The sequence below is a fragment of the Trachemys scripta genome, chromosome 11 (assembly GCF_013100865.1).
Source record: "Trachemys scripta elegans isolate TJP31775 chromosome 11, CAS_Tse_1.0, whole genome shotgun sequence".
Taxonomy (NCBI): Eukaryota; Metazoa; Chordata; order Testudines; family Emydidae; genus Trachemys; species Trachemys scripta.
Window position 1 is genome coordinate 16361388 of NC_048308.1, and position 22225 is coordinate 16383612.

General features: G+C 44.6%; 1 protein-coding gene and 2 long non-coding RNA genes across 4 annotated transcripts in view; 2 read left to right on the top strand and 1 right to left on the bottom strand.

Annotated features, from left to right (window-relative positions):
* Positions 1-4833: 4833 nt before the first annotated feature.
* On the top strand, positions 4834-12195 carry LOC117885268. The gene is made up of 4 exons (XR_004647758.1): positions 4834-5218; positions 6647-6745; positions 9415-9537; positions 11464-12195. It is a non-coding gene; the product is annotated as an uncharacterized LOC117885268 (long non-coding RNA).
* A 109-nt stretch (positions 12196-12304) lies between these two features.
* On the top strand, positions 12305-14813 carry LOC117884671. Its single transcript, XR_004647622.1, has 2 exons — positions 12305-14199; positions 14329-14813. It is a non-coding gene; the product is annotated as an uncharacterized LOC117884671 (long non-coding RNA).
* Positions 14110-22225, bottom strand: part of TMEM163 (transmembrane protein 163) — a 159395-nt gene continuing 151279 nt past the window's right edge. For both annotated transcript variants that reach the window (XM_034785236.1, XM_034785237.1), the window contains exons 7-8: positions 18807-18948; positions 14110-15303 (exon numbers count right to left, since the gene is read on the bottom strand). In XM_034785236.1, coding sequence (XP_034641127.1) covers positions 15243-15303; positions 18807-18948 — 203 coding nt within the window. In that variant the 3' untranslated portion in view covers positions 14110-15242. The remainder of the gene's footprint in view (positions 15304-18806; positions 18949-22225) is intronic.

Here is a 22225-nt window from a genome sequence, read left to right on the forward strand (position 1 = left end):
CTGGAATGAGACTGCCAACTCCATTTCTTCTTAGCTCTTGTTGCATGGTGAAGGACCTGTGCAACTTAGCCTATCCCTTCTCTGCTCTCTTTTCGCTAGCCCTATTTTGTTCCCTTTGCTCTGTCTGCCAAAGCTGCACACCTGGCCTCATGCTTTGCTTCCCTCTTTCATTCTTGTTCCTAGACCACTTTCCAGGAGGCCACAAGTACCTTCAAATCTGATCTGCCAAGCCTCCACCTTTACTCTATCAAGGTGTTTACAGTTTAAAGCAAAATCCAACAGAATGCACTGGGGGAGACAGAGAATAACTTTAAGTAGGTTGTAGATGTGGGTATGCGGGAAGGTACGTTATCTGAATGTTTAGGCCTTAGAGAAGAGAGAGGTTTTGAGGAGGGATTTAATGTACTTTGGGGAGGCTGAGGGAGGTGCTTTCTAGATCTCTCTCTTGCTGTTTGTCCCTGTACATCTGGTGTGGACAATAGAATTCTCTTTGGGAGTGCTAACCTTTTTGGCAGTGCTAAAACGTGATAGTAAAAGCCACTTATAAATGCAATGAAGACCAGCTCTCTTTTGTCAATATTATGTTTACTATTGTAAAAATGCCCACATATATGATCAGTACTAATAAATTATAAACAACTGTAATTTGCTGCTTTTCAAGTAATATAAAAAAGAAATCTCTCATTTTATTGCTATGAAGTTTTTCTTTTGAACTTTGATTTTTGTGTATGTACAAAAAATGTAACTGGAAATCAAAGTAGTACAGAAATAAAAGGCAAATATGGATTCTTCTTCATGATGGTCCCTTGATGTATTCAAAACGTGGGTGTGCCTGTGCGGGAGCTGGAAGATTTTAAACAGCAGTGTCCATTGACCCACGTGATCATTTTATGTTGCCACGTGTTCCAGGTGAGGTTTTAAGAGGCCATGTGGGGCGATGCACCCTCAGTTCCTTATCGCATGGTTGGAGTTGGAATGATCTCTTCACATGCTCGTAGTATCTACAAAAACAACTGTCTGTCTATATATAGTTCTACTTCTTTCATTTTAGTCCTGTAAATAAAGTAATTAATTAGTGTACCTACTAGCCCCATACAGGGCCTCACCAAACCAACTTGGAGGATTATGCCCCGCATTCCGGGGTTTAAAAACTACACCTCATGCCCTCATTCGTTCTCCATGAGCAACAAGCACACTCGTCATATACTTGGAACCCAAAGTACCAACGGGACCTGGTCTCGTGGCACCAATGCGGGGCCCTTATTACCAGCCGTATTCATCGGTGGCCTAACACCATCCCACCCAAGCCCCTTCACTGGACCTGATTGACTGGGACCTGGACGAGGATCCAGAGCTCGACCTGGTACCACCGGTCCTGGTGGCAGTTGCCTCCTCTCCAGACAAGGCCCTGACCCCCCCTCCCCCCGAACCTCTCACCTCCTGATGACCACCACCAGTACCAGGAATTGCTGCAGAGGGTGGAACCTCGACCTAGGCATTCCCTTGGAGGAGGTCGAGAACCAACTTCACCAACTGCTGGACATTTTCCAACCTTGGGGACTGGCATGTGTAGCTCTGCCTATTCAGGCCATCATGCAACTCGTACAAACAGTGTGGCACAAGCCGGCATCCTGTGCCCTTACGCCCAAGAGGGTGGTATGCAGGTACTTCATGTCAGCTAACGGGGCTGACTTTGTTTTCCCACCCTTTGTTTTCCCTGGTAGTGCACGCAGCCATGGAACAGTCACTCCAGCACTCCTCTACCTCCATTCCTCCAGATAAGGCAGTGAAGCATCTGGACCTCATGGGCCACAAACTGTACTCCTCCACGGACCTGCAATTCCGCATCTCTAACTACCAGGCTCTGCCGGTGAAGTATGATTTTAATAATTAATTATGCCAAGCTGGAGGACATCCCACAAGACAAACATCAGCAGTTCCTACCCTGCTGGCCTGATGCTGCCTGATGGCCAAGGTTGGCCTCCAAGCCGCGGTAGGTGCAGCAGACACATCCTCTTGCTCGCTGGCCATCGGAGTGGTGATGAGGTGGGAAGCATGGCCCCAATCGTCTGGGTTTCCCAGGGAGTCCAATCCACCATCCAGGACCTCCCCTTCGACAAGGACAAGTTGTTCTCCGCTAAAACGGATGATGATCTACACTCCCTAGAAGACTTGAGGATGACCCTCCAGTCCCTTGGGATTTACGCTCTGGCCCCCTACCACCGGCAATCTCCTGCAACCCTACCCCCATCTGTTGGTGCCCCCGATCCCAGCGCTCACGACCATCGGCTGCCGCCACACCTCGGCACCAACAGAAGGCCCAATTTGACACGTCCCTGGCAGATGTCCCCTGGTACAAGAACTGCTGTGCGGCAACATGGAGCTCCATCCACGCTTTCACAGCGCGTTACGCCATCAACCAGTGGGCAGCCATTGGATGTGCCATCCTGCAGCTGGCCTTACCCATCGCATCCTTGCATCCACTTCCGAGCTGGTCACTGCTCCATACTCGTCCGCATTTGGAATACAGATAGGGACCATCACTCGAAGAAGAGGGAGGTTACTTGCCTGTAAGTGGAGGTTCTTCGAGATGTGTGGTCCGTATTTGTATTCCAGTACCTGCTCACCATCCCCTCTGCTGCGGACTGCCTAATCAGCGGTAAGAGGCTGACTGAGGATGCAGTGCCCACACGGCCTCTTATAACCTGGCCTGGAGCACGTGGCAACATAAGATGCCCGTGGGTGTCAACAGACACTGCTGCTGAAAACCTCCAGCTCCGGCGCATGGCACGCATGGACACTCGTGTTTGGAATACAAATTGGGATCACACATCTTGAAAAACCTCCAGTTACAGATAAGTAACCTCCTCTTACTGATACCTAACCCTCTTCTCATCTATTTTGACGAGTACTGTATAACACTGTAAAAACCTATAACAGTACTCAGACCCAAGTTGCGATGTCAATTTCTAGGTGTCTGTTTCCCAATGTTCTTCCACTGACTAGTAACATCACATTCAAACTTGCTCAAATAAGTAGTATTTGTATTTAAAAAACAAATGTAAAGTGGTGAACAGAAGAAGAAATTGCATGATGCCTGAAAGTTGTCATCTTGCCTTCCATCTGGCTTCAGAATCTCAGCCGTATGTTTTATCCATTAGTTATATTAAATAGTTTAGTTTGTCATGGCTATGTGAACACATGTGATGATCTTTTTCTGCAGATTCCTGGCCCTGCTCCTCAAAGGACCTTTCTTCCATGCCACAGAACTGTTTCCATTTCAGGGAAGTAAAGCATGAGTGTATTCATGCAGTTACCCCTCGTGCTTGATCTTCTTAGCATGCATCCCATCATTCTGGATTAAAACCGATGCAAAACTAATCTGTGGTCTTGTTGCCCACCAATGTATCTAGGTGCCAAAGCACTAAAATGTCTGCTAGCATCAAATTGAATTGATAGTAGTGTGGTGACAATAGAACCTTATTTTGAGTGCTTGGGAACTAACCATGAAAAGTAGGTCAAGTTGTTTTCAATAATGAATGTTACAAGCAGGTGCAAGAGAACCAGGCAGAGAAATTGAATTAGTCCAAGCAAAAAAGGCCTACTTGATCAGGCTCAAGGACTATGTTGAGGTTGGATTTTATAAATAAGAAAATGTAGGAACAAAGTTACCTATGCTTTTGATACAGTCTCCCACAGTATTTTTGCCAGCAAGTTAAAAAAGTATGGATTGGATGAATGAACTATAACATGGATAGAAAGCTGGCTAGATTGTCGGGCTCAACGGGTAGTGATCAACGACTCGATGTCTAGTTGACAGCCAGTATCAAGCAGAGTACCCAGGGGTTGATCCTGGGGCCGGTTCAACATCTTTATTAATGATCGGGATGATGGGATGGATTTCACCCTCTACAAGTTCGCAGATGACGCTAAGCTGGGGGCAGAGGTAGATACACTGGAGAGTAGGGATAGCGTCCAGAGTGACCTAGACAAATTAGAGGATTGGGCCAAAAGAAATCTGATGAGGTTCAACCAGGACAAATGCAGAGTCCTGCACTTAGGACAAAAAAAATCCCATGCACCACTACAGGCTGGGGACCGACTGGCTAAGCAGCAATTCTGCAGAAAAGAACCTGTGGATTACAGAGGATGAGAAGCTGGCTATGAGTCAGCAGTGTGCTCAGGGCCAGCTGTAGGCACCAGCATCCCAACACTTCTCAAGGGGTGGCATTCTTGCACTTTGCTTCGGCGGCAGCACTCCGGCCCTGAGTGTGCTCTTGTTGCCAAGAGGGCCAATGGCATATTGGGCTGCATTAGTAGGAGCATTGCCAGCAGATCAAGGGAAGTGATTATTCCCCTCTATTCAGCACTGGTGAGGCCACATCTGGAGTATTGTGTCCAGATTTGGGTCCCCTACTACAGAAGCGATGTGGACAAATTGGAGAGAGTCCAGCAGAGGGCAATGAAAATGATCAGGGGGCTGAGGCACATGATTTATGAGGAGAGGCTGAGTGAACTGGGCTTGTTTAGTCTGCAGAAGAGAAGAGTGAGGGGGGGTTTGATAGCAGCCTTCAACTACCTGAAGAGGGATTCCAAGGAGGATGGAGCTAGGCTGTTCTCAGTGGAGGCAGATGACAGAACAAGGATCAATGGTCTCAAGTTGCAGTGGGGGAGGTCTAGGTTGGATATTAGGAAACACTATTTCTGGGTGTGAAGCACTGGAATGGGTTACCTAGGGAGGTGGTGGAATCTCCATCCTTAGAGGTTTTTAAGGCCCAGCTTAACAAAGCCCTGGCTGGGATGATTTAGTTGGGGTTGGTCCTGCTTTGAGCAGGAGGTTGGACTCAATGACCTCCTGAGGTCTCTTCCAGCCCTAATCTTCTATGATTCTATGCCAAGATTGGCCTTATGGAAGTGAATTTAATTGGTGAACGAAATGAGGAGGAGATGCACACTTTCCACCCCGACGTCCCTTTTGGGGATTCTTAAAAGGAGACTTTGGAAAAAAATTCTCATCTCACCTTCCCCGACCCCAGCACAGAAGGAGCAGAGCAGACCAGAGGATTTTCTTTCCTGGGGGAAGTCATCAGGCCTTGCTCTTGTTTAAGGAACTTTGCTCTTCACCTGTGAGTCCTGAAAGTCGTCATGACAATCCAGTCCTCAGCCCATCAGTGGGGATACCTGATGTCAGTGCTGCAGAGGCTCCATTCAGATGCATGTAAGATCCTGTTCTGTCTCCCTTCCTTTTTTGTGTTACTGCCTGCCTTCTCCCTTCGTTCCACTCTCTCGGCTGTTCACTGGATCCTGAAATCAACTGCATTGCATGCATCAGCCCAGTGAGATGAGACAGGCCATCCAGCCCTGCTCTGTTTGAGGAGAATGGAGCCTACCAGATGATATTCCTGACCAAAATGTGAGCCAGAGTCCAGAGCAACTGGTGTTGTGGCCGACCTGCCAGCCTAATGCATCCATTCATGACTGACCAGCTGCCCAGTTTTCCAAGAACATCAACAAAAGCTGTTTTTCCCCACCTTTTTCTATCCTGTCTCTCCTCCACCTTGTGTCTGTGTGTTCGTAAAAAAACAGGAAAAGCGAATGCCCTGCACACATGAGGACTGGGAGTAAAATTAACCCTTTCCTTTTCATCAAAGAAGGGTTGTTGGTAAGACTGATATTTTGCCTCCAAAAGGAGAGAGGCTTTAATACGTTTTGATTGTTACGCATAATTACTCAGTTTCAGCTTTTTCTTGTTTTGATTTCTAGTTCTTTGATCAATAAACTTCCAACTTTAGAACTTTGGGTGTTTGCCAAGAAACCACGCAAACCAGAAAAATCCTGAACCTTTGTAATACTGTTTCAGTATTGGACAGTGAAAGAGTTTTATAAAACCTTTAATTCGTTTGGCACTTGAGATCAATAGAACAGTGTACACTGCTCATCCCTTGATCTGGCTAGATTGGGGAATGATTTTAACTCTTTCACACCTCATCCCCTAACTGTTCAGCTTTTTACATTATGGGAAGGCTTTTGTGAAATGGTGGGTTTTCAAACAGGATGTGATGTCAATTAGATGGCCAGAGGTGCAACCACATAAGAAAAAATGTGCGTAAGGTGGGACCTGGAGTGGAAATACACATCTTGCTGCTGTACTGAAAATAATTCAGGGGGCAGAGGTAGGACAGATCTTTGCCCCTCCTGCACCAGTGGTTTCACCCATAGGCCTGGTTTCAGTAAAATCTCATCCAGCCTGGTGTGGATCCCTCCACCAAGTCCTCCCTGCCTGCAGCTCCCAAAAGCCTCACCCTGAATCTGACAGGGTCGTCATCTCTATGGGTCAGGACTGAAGAGTTGACTCAGCTCCATCCATTCTTCATGGGAGGACATTGCAATTCAGGCTGAGTCCAAGTGCATTAAACCTCTAAGCCCATCATTGTTTTTCCTTATGCGGAATTCCTGATCTTGCTAATTTGGTAAACCTTTGAGTTAAACAGGTTTTGTATTAAAATCTTGGGGAAGGGGTGTCAATATGCTACTGAAAATCACGTGCTAATTGCACTGGTTTAAACAAGCATAGAATGGCAGGCAGGCACTGTAGAGGCCTCATACATATAGGCATGAACTGCACCTCCTGTTGTTTGTCCTACAGAGGTCTCAAATCCTGCTGAGCTGTATGCCGTCTTTCTGCTGTGAAAAAACGGGGACTCGCTCGCTACTGGATACTGATTCGAGGCAGTTGCTGCAACAGGTAAAAATTAAAAATTATTGAGCTGCTGACACAATGTTCTGGAGAAAGGAGAGTTTGCAGGCTCCAGCCTGGGCTCGGAGTTGGTTGCTTCTGATGCTCTGACTGACAATATTGGTGTTGCTCTGAGATGCTTGGAGAGAGGCACAGTCCAGTTGCAGCCCGCTGCCTGCCATTCCTGCATTTCAGCAGACAGCGCATCTGTGCCAGAGAATCCTCGTGCTAAACAGAAATACACCAATGCAGTAAAAAGGGTTTCTGCAGACCCCGTAGGGAAAGCGTTTCTGCAGACTTCGGGGCTCCTCCTAATAGCAGCCATTCTTGATTGTGGTATTAACAATTAATGCTTCATATTGTCAAAGCAATACCAGTACAAATGCTCACAGCATCCCTTTGAATCATCCCCATTCTACAGATGAGAGAAACTGAAATGTGTGAATTGATCGAAGTCACACATGGTGGAATTTGATTCAACCCCCTGGGAGCTGGGCAGTGCAAATGGCCTGTTTGTGTCTTTAGGGGCAGCTGAGACAGAAGGAGGGAGGTCACCTACCAACACCCTTTCTCAGAATAGGCAGCTTCAATTTCTAGTTTGGGCTCCATAGAAATCCCAATGGCAGAGGCTACCAAGGAGATTGGATAATTCAGGGAGCCCTACTCCTACCCCCTCCTTTGCTGGCCCTGCGGAGCCCAGCGTGCTCTGAGGTTCCCAGGCTGGCTGAGTTGAGCAGAAGGTGAAGGCTGTTTCTACTTCTGTGTCCACCAAATATACACTCATGATGCTATCAAGACTCATGATATCTGGTGTTTTGCTAAAAGCCTCAGTTCCTGAAGTCATGTGACTGTGAGAGCCCAGTTTTCATTGTTTTGTTTTGTTTTAATTTAAGTGTCCAGTCCTCATGGTTGAGGAAAAAAACTTGAAGTCTCATGGATTTTTGGAGCCTGACTCATGATTTCTGAAGGCATGGTGGGGTTGGCTAAACTGTGGACTTTCTGCCAGTAGGGCTTGCAGCGGGGTTCTGACGACAGAATCAAGTCCAAGTCAGTGTTAGCACTGGCTTATCTGGTTACTAGCCAAGTGCTCACCGCACTAGGCTATTGGCTGTCATCAGTACTAGTGCGCTATCTCCCTACTGACCCACTGTGTAATCCAGTTTAACTCAGGTTTCTGTGTGACACACAAATGGCGCTGACCCAGTAAATGCAGTTCTTGTACTTGCTACCTATTTTGAATTGGCCTGGTGTATACAACAGCTTGTTGCAGTGAGGCAAAGGGTTAATGACTTTCAATATAGACTTAAAACAATGAGTAGCATCCTTCTAATGTGGGAGACTTTTAATGCTATAATGCGTGTGCCTTTAAGAAGCAAGATCACAAAGCAATGACACTGATTCGGAAAGCAGTGTCATTATCCCTGGGGAAAAAAGCATTTTCTGTCTACTTGCTAAACAGATTTAGAAAAGTGATGGGCCTTCAGCAGAGGAATTACTTAAAACCTACCTTCCGGGGGCTCTGTGGACTTAATGTCATTGGTTGGTCTCTCAAGTCAGTTATGTCTGTGTTTGTCCATCCCTAACCTGGTGGTGTACTGTGCGCCCCCCAATCAGTAGGTGGCGGCTCCCAGCAAGGATGCAGTGTTGAGCAGAGCAAGTGGCAGCATCTTGTGTTTGAAGTTCAAGAAATAGCAAGTTTGTTTCCCAATCAATACACTATCATAGAAGACTTGAAAACTGAAAGTGAAGTCATTCCTTGGGAGAGGTTCTGGACTGATAGCCTAGGGAGTGAGCGTCTATGGCAGGACAAGCTTCCACACTTTGCCCATTGTCTCTTAACACTTACCAGGAGGTCCATCCTCATTCATTCCTTGGCCCCTCTGCTGGTACTGCCAACAAGGAGGCCAAATGTAATAGTGCTTTTTATTCCATGGGCATTAGGGATTGGACTGGATGGTATTAGCTGTGGACCCAGGCTGAAATGTGCATCTGGATCTAATCTGTTATGGTTCATATATAGGGTTTTGCTTCAAACCTGTTTCGAGAACAGAATGTTTTGTAGGGAACACCCTAGACTTACGACTTACGTATAGATAAGCATGCTGTTTCCTTTCATGGCATTATTGCATAGAGGACAATGGGAGATGGGGATGTGTGCGGGCAAATGAACACGGGATGTTAGTGCACTTTTCCCAGCTGGAGAGCTGGGTTCAAAAATCTGATTTTTGGTAAAAATGGAAGTGAATGTAATTTGTGATTCAGTTTCTCTGTCATTAAAATAGAGGCTAGGTGGGCGGTAGTGTTTACCTACCTCATAGGCCTGTCTAAGGGTATGTCTACACAGCAATTAAACACCAGCAGCGGGTCTGGGTCAGATGATTGGAGTTTGGGCTGCAGGGCCATAAAACTGTGGTGTAGACATTTGGGCTTGGGCACAAGCCTGGCTCTGGGACACTGCAACTGGGACAAAAAGGCCTACTGATAGAACTCATGGACTTAAACAAGAAAAGTGTAAAGCACAGGAAATTACTGAACCCAAAATTGGTGCATGAGAAATTAGGCCCAATTCATGGACAAAAATGAGATTTATTCCATGCTGCCCTCCCTTTTGGGGTCCCTAAAGAGACGTTGGAGAGAAAAATTGGCTACTAGAGTAAGCTTGAGCTTTACCATTATAGCTGCCACCCCCACCATCTCCTGGGACTCCAGACTTCATCCTAATTCTGAGAGCTGTCCTGACCAGACCAGGAGAGGGACCCAGATGACACCGTCACCTCCACTGGCTGAAATCTGAACACCAGGTGGGATGTTGAAACTTTTTCTCTTCCCCCACCTCCCATCCAATTACACATTCTCCTTGCCTAGCTTATTCCTTCTTTTTCCTATCCCTCTCCTTTCTCCTTCTGTGTAATGAGAGTCTGGATTACCGAGCCAAGATTGCATATTTTGCAACAGTGCTGTAAGCCTAGAAGCAGCTAAATGCAGTGCCCTGAACAGCCCAATGCTGGCGCAAGTTTACCAGGTTTCAGAGTAGCTGATAAGACCATGTACCATGCCTGGGTTTTTTCCAGCAGTGAGGTTGCAAGTGAAAGTCAACACCAGAGACAGAAGCTGCGTTTTCTATCTTTGTGGTTCTTTTCTTGCCCCCTCTTTTCCCTGGCTTGTTTAGTCTTTTAGGAAACAGGATTGAACTTTAACAGCAGCAGCAACAACAATGACAGCTCCAGCCCATCTCTACTAACGTCTTCTCCTTTCCCCAAAAGGACAGTTATTACCATCTTTTATGCTATAGAAGAGACTGTCCAACAGGGTTCCCTACCCCCCCGACACCCCTCTAAAAACTCTTTCTGGCTAAAGGGAGCAAAGGATGTCGAAAGGAAAGCCTTGTTTTGTACTTTACATTTTAAATGATTTAATTGTTTTTATTCTTGCCTGTATCTCTAATAAAAGGTTCAAATGATTTTTAAAGGTGAGTTTGCTATGGTAATGAGCAGGCTGGGGTCTCTGTATATCAGACCATGAACCTTGTTTAAAACTGTCTGATGTTGGACAGTGACTGTGTTATGTTAACACCTTTGAGTCTTTGGGCCCTTTATTCCATCTAAATTAATACAATATTGGGTATTGACATAATTTGCAGTCTCTGTTCAGGAGAATCAGTATCATACCCAGAATATCAGCTATTAAGGTGTATTTGCAATCTGCAGTATGGCAGAGTTTACCATGGGCCAGTCTGCACTTACGACAGGCTATAGTCAATGCTCTGAGATCTTTTTCTGTATGAACACGGACGTTTCTCTCTGACACACTTGTGTGCACACACATTTCCCTAGGATCACCTTGAACTAGGGCCATTTTATATTAACAACTTACTCCAGCAGCTATGATCAACAAATCATATTTTAAAAAAGAAATCTGGCCAATATAATTCAACTTCAGCATTAAGGATGAGATTTTTTCAAATGCACTTAAATGACTGAGGAGCATAAGTCCCATGGAAGTCAATGGCACTTGTGCTCCTGAATTACTTAGGCTCTTTTGAAAATCCTGCCTTCTATTAACTTCTCTGGGAACAGGCTCGGGCTCTTTGTTTTTTGTTTCCTGGACTCCAACCAAGTGTTTGATATGTAATTTTTCTAAGATCCAGATAACAGATGTGTAATGAACAAAACAAAATAACACAGATGATTTTGCTAGCTGTTTTACTAGCATGGGATTTTTTTTGTACATTTAATAAACAATTACCTCTTTCACTACTAAAAAATATCATAAAAATTACCCTTTAAGATGAAGTTCAATCTCTCACAGAAGAATACACACAAACTGTGATAGGTTTAGCTTCACTTCTGAATACTAGAATGTCTCTCCATTGCTGCTTCTCTTGGCTTTTTCCTCTTAAAGATCAAAATATCATCACAAGTGTTTCAGGGTTGGGTTTTTTTGTATTTACATGCCAATAAATAGCTGCCTCCTTGATGATCGCAGATGACCTTTCAAGCACCTATGACAATTCAAAATCTGCTAGAATTAGTTTAATTTAAACAATGCTAAATAGGAATTAATTACACTTTCTTGAGGGGTCAGTCACAGCTCATATTTGTGAACTGCATAGCCAAGGACATAATCCTGTTCATATCTACATATATCTTTTTATCAGAAGCATTTCAAAGTTCTAATTCAGAGACCTCTCAATTGTTCACCTTCTAACTTTTCTGCTTTCACAACAGCATGTCTCCAGTCCTATGCTCCTGTTTACGTCAAGTACTAAACAATGCTGACAAGCAAAACAACTTTCAAGGTAGTCCTTGACTTAAAAGGTTGATTTTCTTCAGTGCATCCAAATGTTAGTGTCTTCCATACCAGACGCAGTGACATTAGAAGCTAAGAAGCGTCTTGGCTAACCTTTCTCTTGCTCTAGCACCTTCCCCTGAAGTATCTGGTACTGGCCATTGTTGGTGTCAGGAAACGACTAGATGGACCTCAGGTCTGATCCACTAGGGCCATTCCTATGAAAAGTAGTGAGGCTGAAGAAAGCAGAGTATTGATGTCACTGAAGAGACAGAAAAGGACCCTGCTAGCCATGACGAGTTCTCCAGCTACATTCGGTCTGTGGTTCCACTGAAGAATATTTATGGGTAGGGCACTTAAATCACCTGCTCTTCTCAATCAGCATCTGCTCCATCAATATCTACAAGGAGCTCTAAGTTACCAAAGAAAAAGGATGATGGAACAATAAGCGGGACTAAGCAAAAGCTTGATGAATGACTTCATTTAGTTTGTGCTTTGGAAAATAGTTTCTGGCACTACCCAAAATTAATGTATTATTAAAGGCTCTGCCTTATGCCAAGTGAGTCTTTTATTCTTGGCATATGTAGAGATCATCAAGGGCAAGACAGTGTTTTGCTGCGGTTTTGTTAAAGTAATAAGTAAAAGTAACTGTTATAGTTATTGCCAGAATATTAAAACTAACTGGGAACAGTTAGAATAATGTTGGACAGTAGGGGCAAACTGCATGGGAAAAGAAAACTAGGGTATGTCATGAAATAAAGGAATGTGGTGTGTGTGAGGGGGGTATATATACACATGTTTAGCAGTAAGTTAGTATTTTTGGCACAGAATATGCTGAATCTGCATCCTTGCATTAGAAAAATTAATCAACAAATGCATCCTAACACTGGGCAACTGTTAATGGACTACAGTACAAATTTGCATTGCTGTTTTAAGAAAAAAAATTCAACCTATGGCAAATCCATTGCAATATGCTACTGCTTTTGTGGAGGTTTGTCCTATACTTTGTTACCTGGTGCTTACTTTGTTAATGGTTGTGCTCCTGTCTCCCCGTGATGCTGAAAAGTGCTGTATGTACTGCTGAATGGCATGTAATGATCTTTAATATTATCCAATGGCATTATGGATATTACAACTACTACTCAGCACTGAAAAAACTTTGTTTTCAAAGCACTGTACAAACATGAACTAACCCAAAGTAAGTACAAAAGACCTAAATGCTAGAGAATGAAAATCCAATTCACAGTGAAAGATGCATTTTTCCACCCCATGTTTCCTCCATACAGAACAATTGGGGGAAATAGAAGACTGTAAAGCCACTCCTGTAGTAGCAGAGCAATATTAATTGGGTATAGTAGTCTTCACTTCCTAGTAAAGAGCTAGTGGAGTTTTGTGCTGTTTAGCAGCACGTGTCCCATCCCAGAGGGAAGGGGTGAACTGATTAATTTATGTTTTCAGTTGTATGTGTGTACAGATCTGTCTAAATCCTAAGATCTTAACTATGAAAGGGGCAAGAGTGGACATGCCAGGGGCTCTTGCTACTCCCAGTGACTTCTTACAGATTTCCTAGGAAAGCATGGCCAGAGGCTACGTAGATTCATACTCTCTAGGACTGGAAGGGACCTCGAGAGGTCATCAAGTCGAGTCCCCTGCCCTCATGCCCATACATTACTTGTCTGTATCTGTCTCCTAAAGTAGGGGACATTTTGGTGGGGGAAAGTAGTGCATCTGCTAAAGATTGCTGGGAGTGGGCAAAGTAACAGGTGGTTGAGAGATGCTGTGAAGGCCTCTGTGAAGATGGCCCTGTGCCCCCTTGCCAGAGATCCCCAAACTCTACATTTGTGGACCTCCCCCCGCAGTGTTTTCTGGCAATGAGGGGGCCAGGCCCCACTCTCCCCAAAGGAAGAATGCAGAAGAAACCAAGTGGAATCTCAGAAAAGCTTGACAGTGTTTAGGCTGATGGTGCATTGAGACCTACCCTGTCATGCTGACCACCAATTCTGTCTCATTGTTTCCTTGTACTCCCCCATCTGCCTGTCTGTCTATCCATCTGTTGTCTTTTAGATTGTAAGCGCTTTGGCATAGGGACTATCCTTTTGTTGAGTGTTTGTACATCTCCTACCACAGTATCCTGGTCCATGACCGAGGTTCCTCAGCACTACGGTAATACAGATCATAACCTTGTTGAGTATTTGGCGCTTTACTTGGGCATAGAATTATCACATAGTGGAACTCTCAAGCTGTCTGTTTTTACTCCATTGCAGTTTGCCTGAGTTAGGATATCAGAATTTGGCCAACAATTTATAAGTGCTTTATGACTGAGAATCAAAGGTGCTATATAAACATAATGTATCTAAAAGCAATCTATTATCAATTTCTCGGCAATTTGATTGTAGGTCTGCTGTTGTATGTTCTCGACCAAATGAATGTGGATCTCCCTGCTTCTTGATGTATTATTCTGACCTCCATGATAGCATAGCTGCTTTTCTCACCTACGAGGGAACAAATGAAATGCCCCAACACTGATTCACTTCTCCACACTGTGAAGCCAACCTGAAATATACAAAGTATGGAGGAAATTGCAGTGACCAGAGAATCTAGTTTAATGGGCTGCTGTACAGGAAGACTTTGTTCTACGATACATTCTGGAAACAGCTGTCAAATGTTACTTACAGGTACTGTATAAAATAGATACGTTTTATTGTATACATCATGGTTCTTGGATATTATAAGTAGGATATTAAGAAATACATAGGAATGTGTGGTGAAGGGTGAACAGTGTTTTTGTTTTTTGTTTTTTACAGAATAACCTAAATCTGAGTAGCTTTGTGTTTCACCGCAGTTCAAAGCCGTCACTGCTGTACCTTCATCAGGCAACAGAGCAACCACGTAGTCACAAATACTGGTACATTTGTGTATGGTACAATAAAAGAGTGAGAATCACATTTCTCATACTGGTCCTTCTTGTGCTTCATTTTGGCTTTTATCTGTACAGTAATATTCTTTGTGCTTATTTGGTCCATGCAAAGCAATGTACTGTGTGCATCACTTGTTAAATAAAAATGAAATTCAAATTAGAAGAGGACTTGTATTTTAGATAATTTAGGATTAATAAAATAGTATCATTTAAACTCTGATAATAGAAATGAGTGGGTCTTGTGCTGTTTTTTCTGTGGGGTCCATCCTCCTAACTTGAGACAAAAATCTTATTTACTTCAGTGCCTTTAAGCGATGGTTGTTAGCATCAATAATCTACATACAGTACCTTTGTTGAGTTGTGAGCTGAAGTGGTTGGCAATGGCTGTAATTCAAAGTTACAGCACAAATTTGAAAAGTTTGAGCCAACATTAAAAAAAAAAAAAAAAGACTCTGAAACTGGCACCTCTTATCTACAGACATCTAGTATATCAATAAAAACAATTTCACTCTAGAACACAGAACACTGCAGCTGGTTTGGAATTGCAAATTATGTATGTTTTCTACTGTCACTTACAGGATTCAATAGCTTACTTGAAAGGAAAATGCTGCTGTTTTGCTGTTTTGTGAGCAGTGCACATATTTGCCTGTTATACAGAGAGATTTCCCATTAAAATAAACTTTAAAAGAAAATACACCATGGGAAAGAAACTGCATAATCAGTGAAATATCAGTGGCACCACTTGCCAAAATGTATGATGCTGCAGTTTCACAGTCCATACAGAGGAGAGGGCATCTGTCTTCATTCAAACATTTCGTAATGACGCGTTTGCCTTACACGTGGGACCATATCAATAAGCAACCTGGAAATAAAAGCACAAGTGAGTTTAGGTCGAGCTGTAAGGGGAAAGCACACAGTTAGGGGAGTTGTGTTAGGCACTCTCATGAAGGAAGGTTTATCTTAGGGCTACCATATGTCCGGATTTCCCCGGACATGTCCGGCTTTTTCGGTCTATAAATAGCCGTCCGGGGGGGATTTTTAAAAATCTAAAAATGTCCGGGATTTCCCCCCGGTCAGCTATTTATAGACAGAAAAGCGGCGGCCAAGCGCCGCTGGGCACCCAAAGCCCCTTCCCGGCTCCCCCCATCCCCTACAGCCTTACCACGCTGTCCGGGCCCTGCAGCTGTCTTTCCCCTCCTCCCCTTCCCTGAATGCTCCGCCCAGCTGCTCCTCCCCCTCCCCTGCTTCCCGCGAATCAGATCTTCGCGGGAAGTCTGAAAAGAAGCAGGGGCAAGCGGGAGGCAGCAGCAGGTAAGCTGGGGTGGGGGGTGCAGCCCGGGCTGAGCGGCGCCCAGCGGCTCTGGCCCCGGTTCCGGCCCCAGGGCGGCGACCCGGTTCCAGCCGAGCAGCCCCGACCTGGCCCGGCTCGGGCCCCAGCAGCACCGGCCCTGGTTCCGGCCGAACGCGCCGGCCCAGCCCCGGCGGAGCACCTCCGGCCCGGCCCCAAGCCCCGCAACCCCAGCCGGAGTGCAGCCTGATTCCTGGGCTCTTTAAAGCTGGCCCTGGTCAGGGGACAGGGAGGGGGGGGTTGGATGGGTCGGGGGTTTGGGGGGGGGCTGTCAGGGGCAGGGGTGTGGAGAGGGGTCGAGGCAGGCAGGTAGCAGAGGGGGTTGGGTGGGTCAGGAGTTCTGGGGTCCTGTCAAGGGGCGGGGAGCAGTTGGATAGGGCATGGGAGTTCCCGGGAGTCTGTCTGGGGGCAGGGGTGTGGATAAGGGTCGAGGCAGTCAGGGGACAGGTAGGGTCGTAGGGGGTTCTCAGGAGGGGGCAGTCAGGGGACAAGAAGCAGGGCAGCTTAGATGGGGGTTGGGTCCTAGGGGGCAGTTAGTGGCAGGGGTCCCAGGAGGGGGCAGTCAAGGGACAAGGAGCGGGGGGGGGTTGGGGATTCTGAGGGGGGCAATCGGGGGGGGGGGTGTGGGAGGGAGGAGATGGGGGCGGGGCTACAGTGGGGCTCCTCCCCCCCCCCCCCCGTGTCCTCTTTTTTGCTTGTGGAAATATGGTAACCCTATTTATCTCTTCACTGCCGATCAGAATGAAACCAGGCCCAGAACCAGCGCTGCCCAACCTTTAAGAAGCTGTGGCAAGGCACAAGGGGTGGGGAGGTGGGTTCTCCCTCAGAAGCATTTGAAATACCTGGTGCGCTTCTCTTTATTTTAGAAGATGTAAACACAAGGGGCTAGGTTATGGCTTAAAGCCACAACCCAGTGTGGGTGTGGAGCGGGTGAGGAGCAGGATAGTGCTGCAGTGTGAGTCCCCTGGAGGAATTCTGGCTGAATCAGGGTTGGCTCTGCCAGTCTGGGAGAGGATATATCCTCCTGCTGACACCAAGACTGCTTTGGAGGAAAAAATTTTATGGTGGAGGAGAATGGCAGAGACTGCACCCTTAGTGCAAGGCTTATCCCTCAGTGGCTTGAATGCCCCAGAAAGACATGGGACTTGTTAGCACTTCCCCCCAGAAGTGAGAATGACTGGGACCTGGCAAGGCAGTGCTGGCAAGCTGTACAGATAGAATCTGCTTGGAGGGCTGACTGGCCATGGCAGATCCTGGCCATCCAAAGCAGTAGTGTGGGAGTCAAGGGATATACTTGAAAGATTCTGGGTTCTGTCATGTTTTCATTTTTCTACTGTAATGTCCCCATCTCTCCTCTGCGTTTGGCCAGAACATCCTGCCTCTGCTGTAGAATGTAGATGCCAATGATTTTACAAGAGCAAATTCCTTCATTTATAGGCGTGGCATTCCTAATTAAAATATTAATAACTTTCCAAAGTGGATTATAAACTAAAAATCATAGCTCTTGGCACTAGTTCTCTGCAAGGGGAGTCCAATAAAATAGCTTTTATCATTTTTATTATTTTCCTATGAAGTGGGGGGGGGGGGAACCTAAAGACACATATCACCCTGAACACTTGCAGTGAAATCCTAGCCCGGAAGAAGTGAATGGCAAAACTCCCATTGATTTCACTGAGGCCAGGATTTCACCTCCAGTTTTAGCATCACCATTCAAGAATCCCTTATTCCATTCACTTCAATCTAGTAGAAAAATTCTTTGGGTCTAGGCTGACCTATCAGTTTCCAAGCCAATATACGGTGTATTTTGTAGTGTTCGAGAGGGAGACCAACATCCAGTGTATAATTTAAACTCAGCCTTCGCTATGGAGCAGCTCACCTCTCCCTCTGTTTCACACAGGAAAAAGAGGGCTTAGAAACATGCCATAAAAATATTTTAGAGGAATTCTGCCCCCAGAATTGTGTCTATCCTTCAAAGGTAAATATCCCAAAGCCAAAATTTTGTTGTTTAAAACAAAAAAACAAATAAGTACACACAAAAATAGATTTTAGCTAAAACAAAGCAATACCAGGTACGCGTCTCTGTATTTTAGAAGATGTAAACACAAGGGGCTAGGTTATGGTGACCCTAAAATTATAATGTTTTTGGCTTCTCTGTAACATAAACTAGCTTTTGATTTTTAAATCCGACTGCCACCACACTGCACACTGAGCTGACAGCTACTGTACTAAATTCCAGAGATTTATTACACCAAAGATATATAAGCCTCTGTCAGCTGACGCTTATTATATTTGAAACACCAACAATCCTTTTGTTAAAGGTGTTGTACTGGATAGCAAATACCTCTTAACAGAAGAGATGTGTTGAGTGAAATGTAATTGTTATATGAATGGGCTCCATTTTGTTATATAACTATTCTGTTTTCATTGTAGGATTAATGGAATATTGTTTATTTCTGAAAGAAATAACCATTTTTACTTTAATTTAAAAAAAAGAATATTCTGAGAACAAATAAACCCTAAACGTGCCCATGGGACTAGATGTTCAGGGGGATGGTACAAAGACTTTTTTTTACCCCACCACAAGGTCACCTTTCAGTGACTAGAAACTTTCTGTTCTCCCACAGAGTGTTATAGAAAGTATACCATGGCCCATCTAGAAATTAGCGCCTCTCCTGCTCCCATCCACTTGAGAAGAGCAGGTTCCCGAACAATTAATGAACAGCATTCTTCTCTTCTCTCTCAGACACTGTTGCCTTCAATAACTAACAGGATCTGTGGTAATGTGATATGAGCGGCCATGCTGCAAGCTCCCAGTGCAGTAGCTAGTGGCCAGAAACGTGCAGGTGGAATGCACATGCATTCCAGATGAAGATACACACATTCTAAGTGAGGATTGTGCTCTTGTTCAATGTCTTGGCAAGACATTTAGCACTGTAGATCATGAATGAATCACATGCCATGTGCTTGCTAACAGCATGCTGACAGAGCAAATTACAAAAATAAGAAGTTTAACTCACTTGACTCCATAGGCAAGTATTGTGAGTCCCATTAAAATTCCTATACTGCCATCCAGGTACCAGACAGAGGCATTGTGCTTAAAAACTTCTGCACTTAGAAGGATGGAAAATCCCATTATTCCACCTACAAGAGAGTTGAAACCTGGAAGAGAAAAAATAACCATTACAAATCAAGGGAAGCACTCAATCTCTTAGCATCAGCTTAATCGCCTCAACTGTGAAGAGACTCTGTGGGGACAAAAGCCATTATACTGCACCTAGTAGCACAGAGGACAGAGAGTCTCTCCGACTGTAGAGTAGAGGCCATTTAATGCTGTGCTGTGCAGAGAAAGGCGGCACAGGTCTCTAGCACATGCTCAGCCACAGCTTACTATGAGGATCTCATTTGGAAAAAAGAAAATCAGAGTTGGAATGTTCAGTATCAGCCCTTTATAGCGTAGGACCTGCCGGTGCTTTTCATTTCCAGTATGAATGAGGTAACGTCCATCTCTTGCCATTGTCTCTCTTGTTCACTCATCAGCCGCAACTTTACATTCCCCTTTTAGTTTCCATTCTAAATCCTATTCATTGAGTCTCTTTCCTTGAGCAGCTTTGCCACTTGCAAAATATCTGTAATTTTCTATCTGAAAAGTGACCCTTTCTTTTAAAGGCCCCCTTACGGTTCTATATAGTTATTGTTTGTTTCTCACCAGTGTCCAGATTACTACTTGAAAAATGAACACCCACAATCCTCTTTCTAACTTCAAGACTTGCAAACTCAGTGTTTCAGGCTGGCATCTGTCTTTCTTTCATAATCCCATGGATAGAAGTTCTGCAGGCCAAATAATACTCTGACAACTGTGTAGGTCTGTTGCTATCCATAGATGCCCTTAAAAACACACATACAATCTCAGTGTATTCAGTGGGTGTGTGCCCAGGTTAACTGGTAAGACATTAGTAAGTAACTTAATCAATAACACGACTCCATCTCACTCTCCCATAGCGTGTGCTGTATTTCTGTGACTTAAAGGAAGCAGAGTTGTCTGTGAATACACACTTGGAGCAGATCTAATGAGTATGAAAGTACCATTTTTACATCATAACTTCAGAGAACTGCACTTTAATATTTGTTTTTCTTTTGATCCATATATCCTGCTTTAATATATACTGGAGCTTCATCTTCTAGCTGAATACATTACTGGATGTAATAGAGTGAGCCTGCTCAGACTATTCCCCATACACGTCAAAAGACCTGCATACTTGTCACTCCCAGTCAGCTGCTTGCAGGCATGATAATGTTCTTTTCAATCCAAATTTTTTACTTTTTCTTTCTTTTAATCGATCAGGTTGGCCCTTCAAAGACCTTTTCTCTTCTAGGGCATTTACTGTCACTCCTTGACATCCTGCTTTTTAAAAGAAAAAGTCCTTCCTCTTGCTGCATATTTGCAGTCACCTTTTCCTCCCAAACTCACGCTTCACTGTTTCACGGTCGGTGGTTTGTTTTCTGCTGAACAATGACCTTCCACCACCAGCCATCAATGGCCAAGTCATCATTCCATAATTTCCCACTGTTGTTAACAAGGATGTAGCTGCGCTGGTGGTCAGAGTGTCTGTATAGATCAGATGGTGGCATCTGCCAGCACTTTAGATATCATTTTAGGCCTGCTTGGAGCAAGGTTAGAAGATGTATTATTTTAAATGCTCTAGTATTAGGAACAGTCGGAAATTGTAGGAAAAATAATTTAGTTTAAACATAGCCAAAGGTTCTAACTCTCTGCCTGCTGCAGCTCTTAGCCTAGTCTCTACCTGTTTTATATTGCACTAACTGCTATGATAGCTGCATGCCAACAGACTATAGCATCTAATACTTCCTGTCTATGGTACTCATATGGCCCCCATCTGAGTGCCTCTGAATCTTTATTGTATTTATCCTCACAGCACCCCTGAGGTAGGAAAGAACTATTGTCTCTATTTTATAAATGAGGAACTGAAGCACTGGGGTCCTGATTTTCAAAGGTCTTTCGGCCTGAGAGACTAAGGGCATGCCTGCACTGCAATTAAAAAAACCCACAGCACCAAGTCCGAGCCTGGATCACCTGACTTGGGCTGGGCTGTGGGGCTAAAAATATCAGTGTAAACATTTGGGCTTGGCTGTAGCCTGGGCTCTGAGACCCAACCCATTCATGGGGTCTCAGATCCTGGGCCGCAGTCTGAGCCCAAATGTCTACACTGCAGTTTTATAGCCCCGTAGCCTGAACCCTGCGAGCCCTGAGTCAGCGACCTGGGCCAGCCGCATCTGTGCCGTGGGTCTTTTATTGCAATGTAGACAATACCCTGAGTGACCTGCCCAACATCACACAGGAATTCTCTGGCAGAGCAGGCTCCGGCTTGTCCCTAACTGCTGGGGCATCTTTTCTCCCCTTAATATTTTGTATTTCTCCTTGTTAATTTCCAAGGGAGCTCTGATTAAAATTCCATGGCAGGAGATAGCCTTCCATTTGGACATGCTGCTTCAGTCTCAATATTAAATAAACCCGGGTGCCTTGTATTTATCACTCAAAGGAACCTGAGCAGAGTGGTGGTTAAGCAATGCGCTCTTGTATAACCCACAGTTCCTAATAATAAATGCTGTACAATGTCAAGTTTTTTCATCACAGGATCTCTAAGCACCTTCAAACCACTGACTGAACCCTCGCAACGCTCCTGTGACTGAGGTTAGTGTTCTAATCCCCATTTTACATATGGATAAACTAATGCATAAAGGTATGACTTGCTCAATGGTCACACAGCAAGTCTCTGACAAAACCAGGAACACCCCCATTCTCCAAATACTAGACTATCCTGTTTCTCTTAGTAATGGCCTTGCAATGGCAGACCAATGCGCTAAAAGAGAGGAGCTAGGATCTGGAAAGGTTTTAGCTTTTGGACAAAGGGTTTAATTGTTCTTTTGAAGTTATCATTGCAGCCCTTTCCCGAGTAATGCACGATTGTTCCCTACAAGCCATTTTCTAGTGTTTTGTCCAATCTATTTTTGAATCCCAAGCAATTCAGCTTTCACCTGTTCCTTCTGGGAGACTGTGCCACAATCTAACACATCTCAGAGCCAGCGAGTTTTCCTTAAACATTCACTCTCTAAATTTCATCCCATCACTCCACAGTCTACCATTCTATGTTCCATTCTGTCCTTGTTTACAACCGTCAAGTATGGGCAAACTGTTAGGCTAATAGAAGACTGAAGAGAACATGACTACACCTATTTAGCTCTTTAAGCTCTCCTTAATCAGTCCTTCCTGCCACATAATCATTTTTGTTTTTCTCTGAACTCTCTCTTATTTATCAGTGTCTTTCTGGTAATGTGCGGAGAGGAAGGTGAGATGGAATAAGTTCTGAACTCTAATGTTCCTGAGGTTTGAGTTCTCAGTAGACTAGCAGTTGGGCCA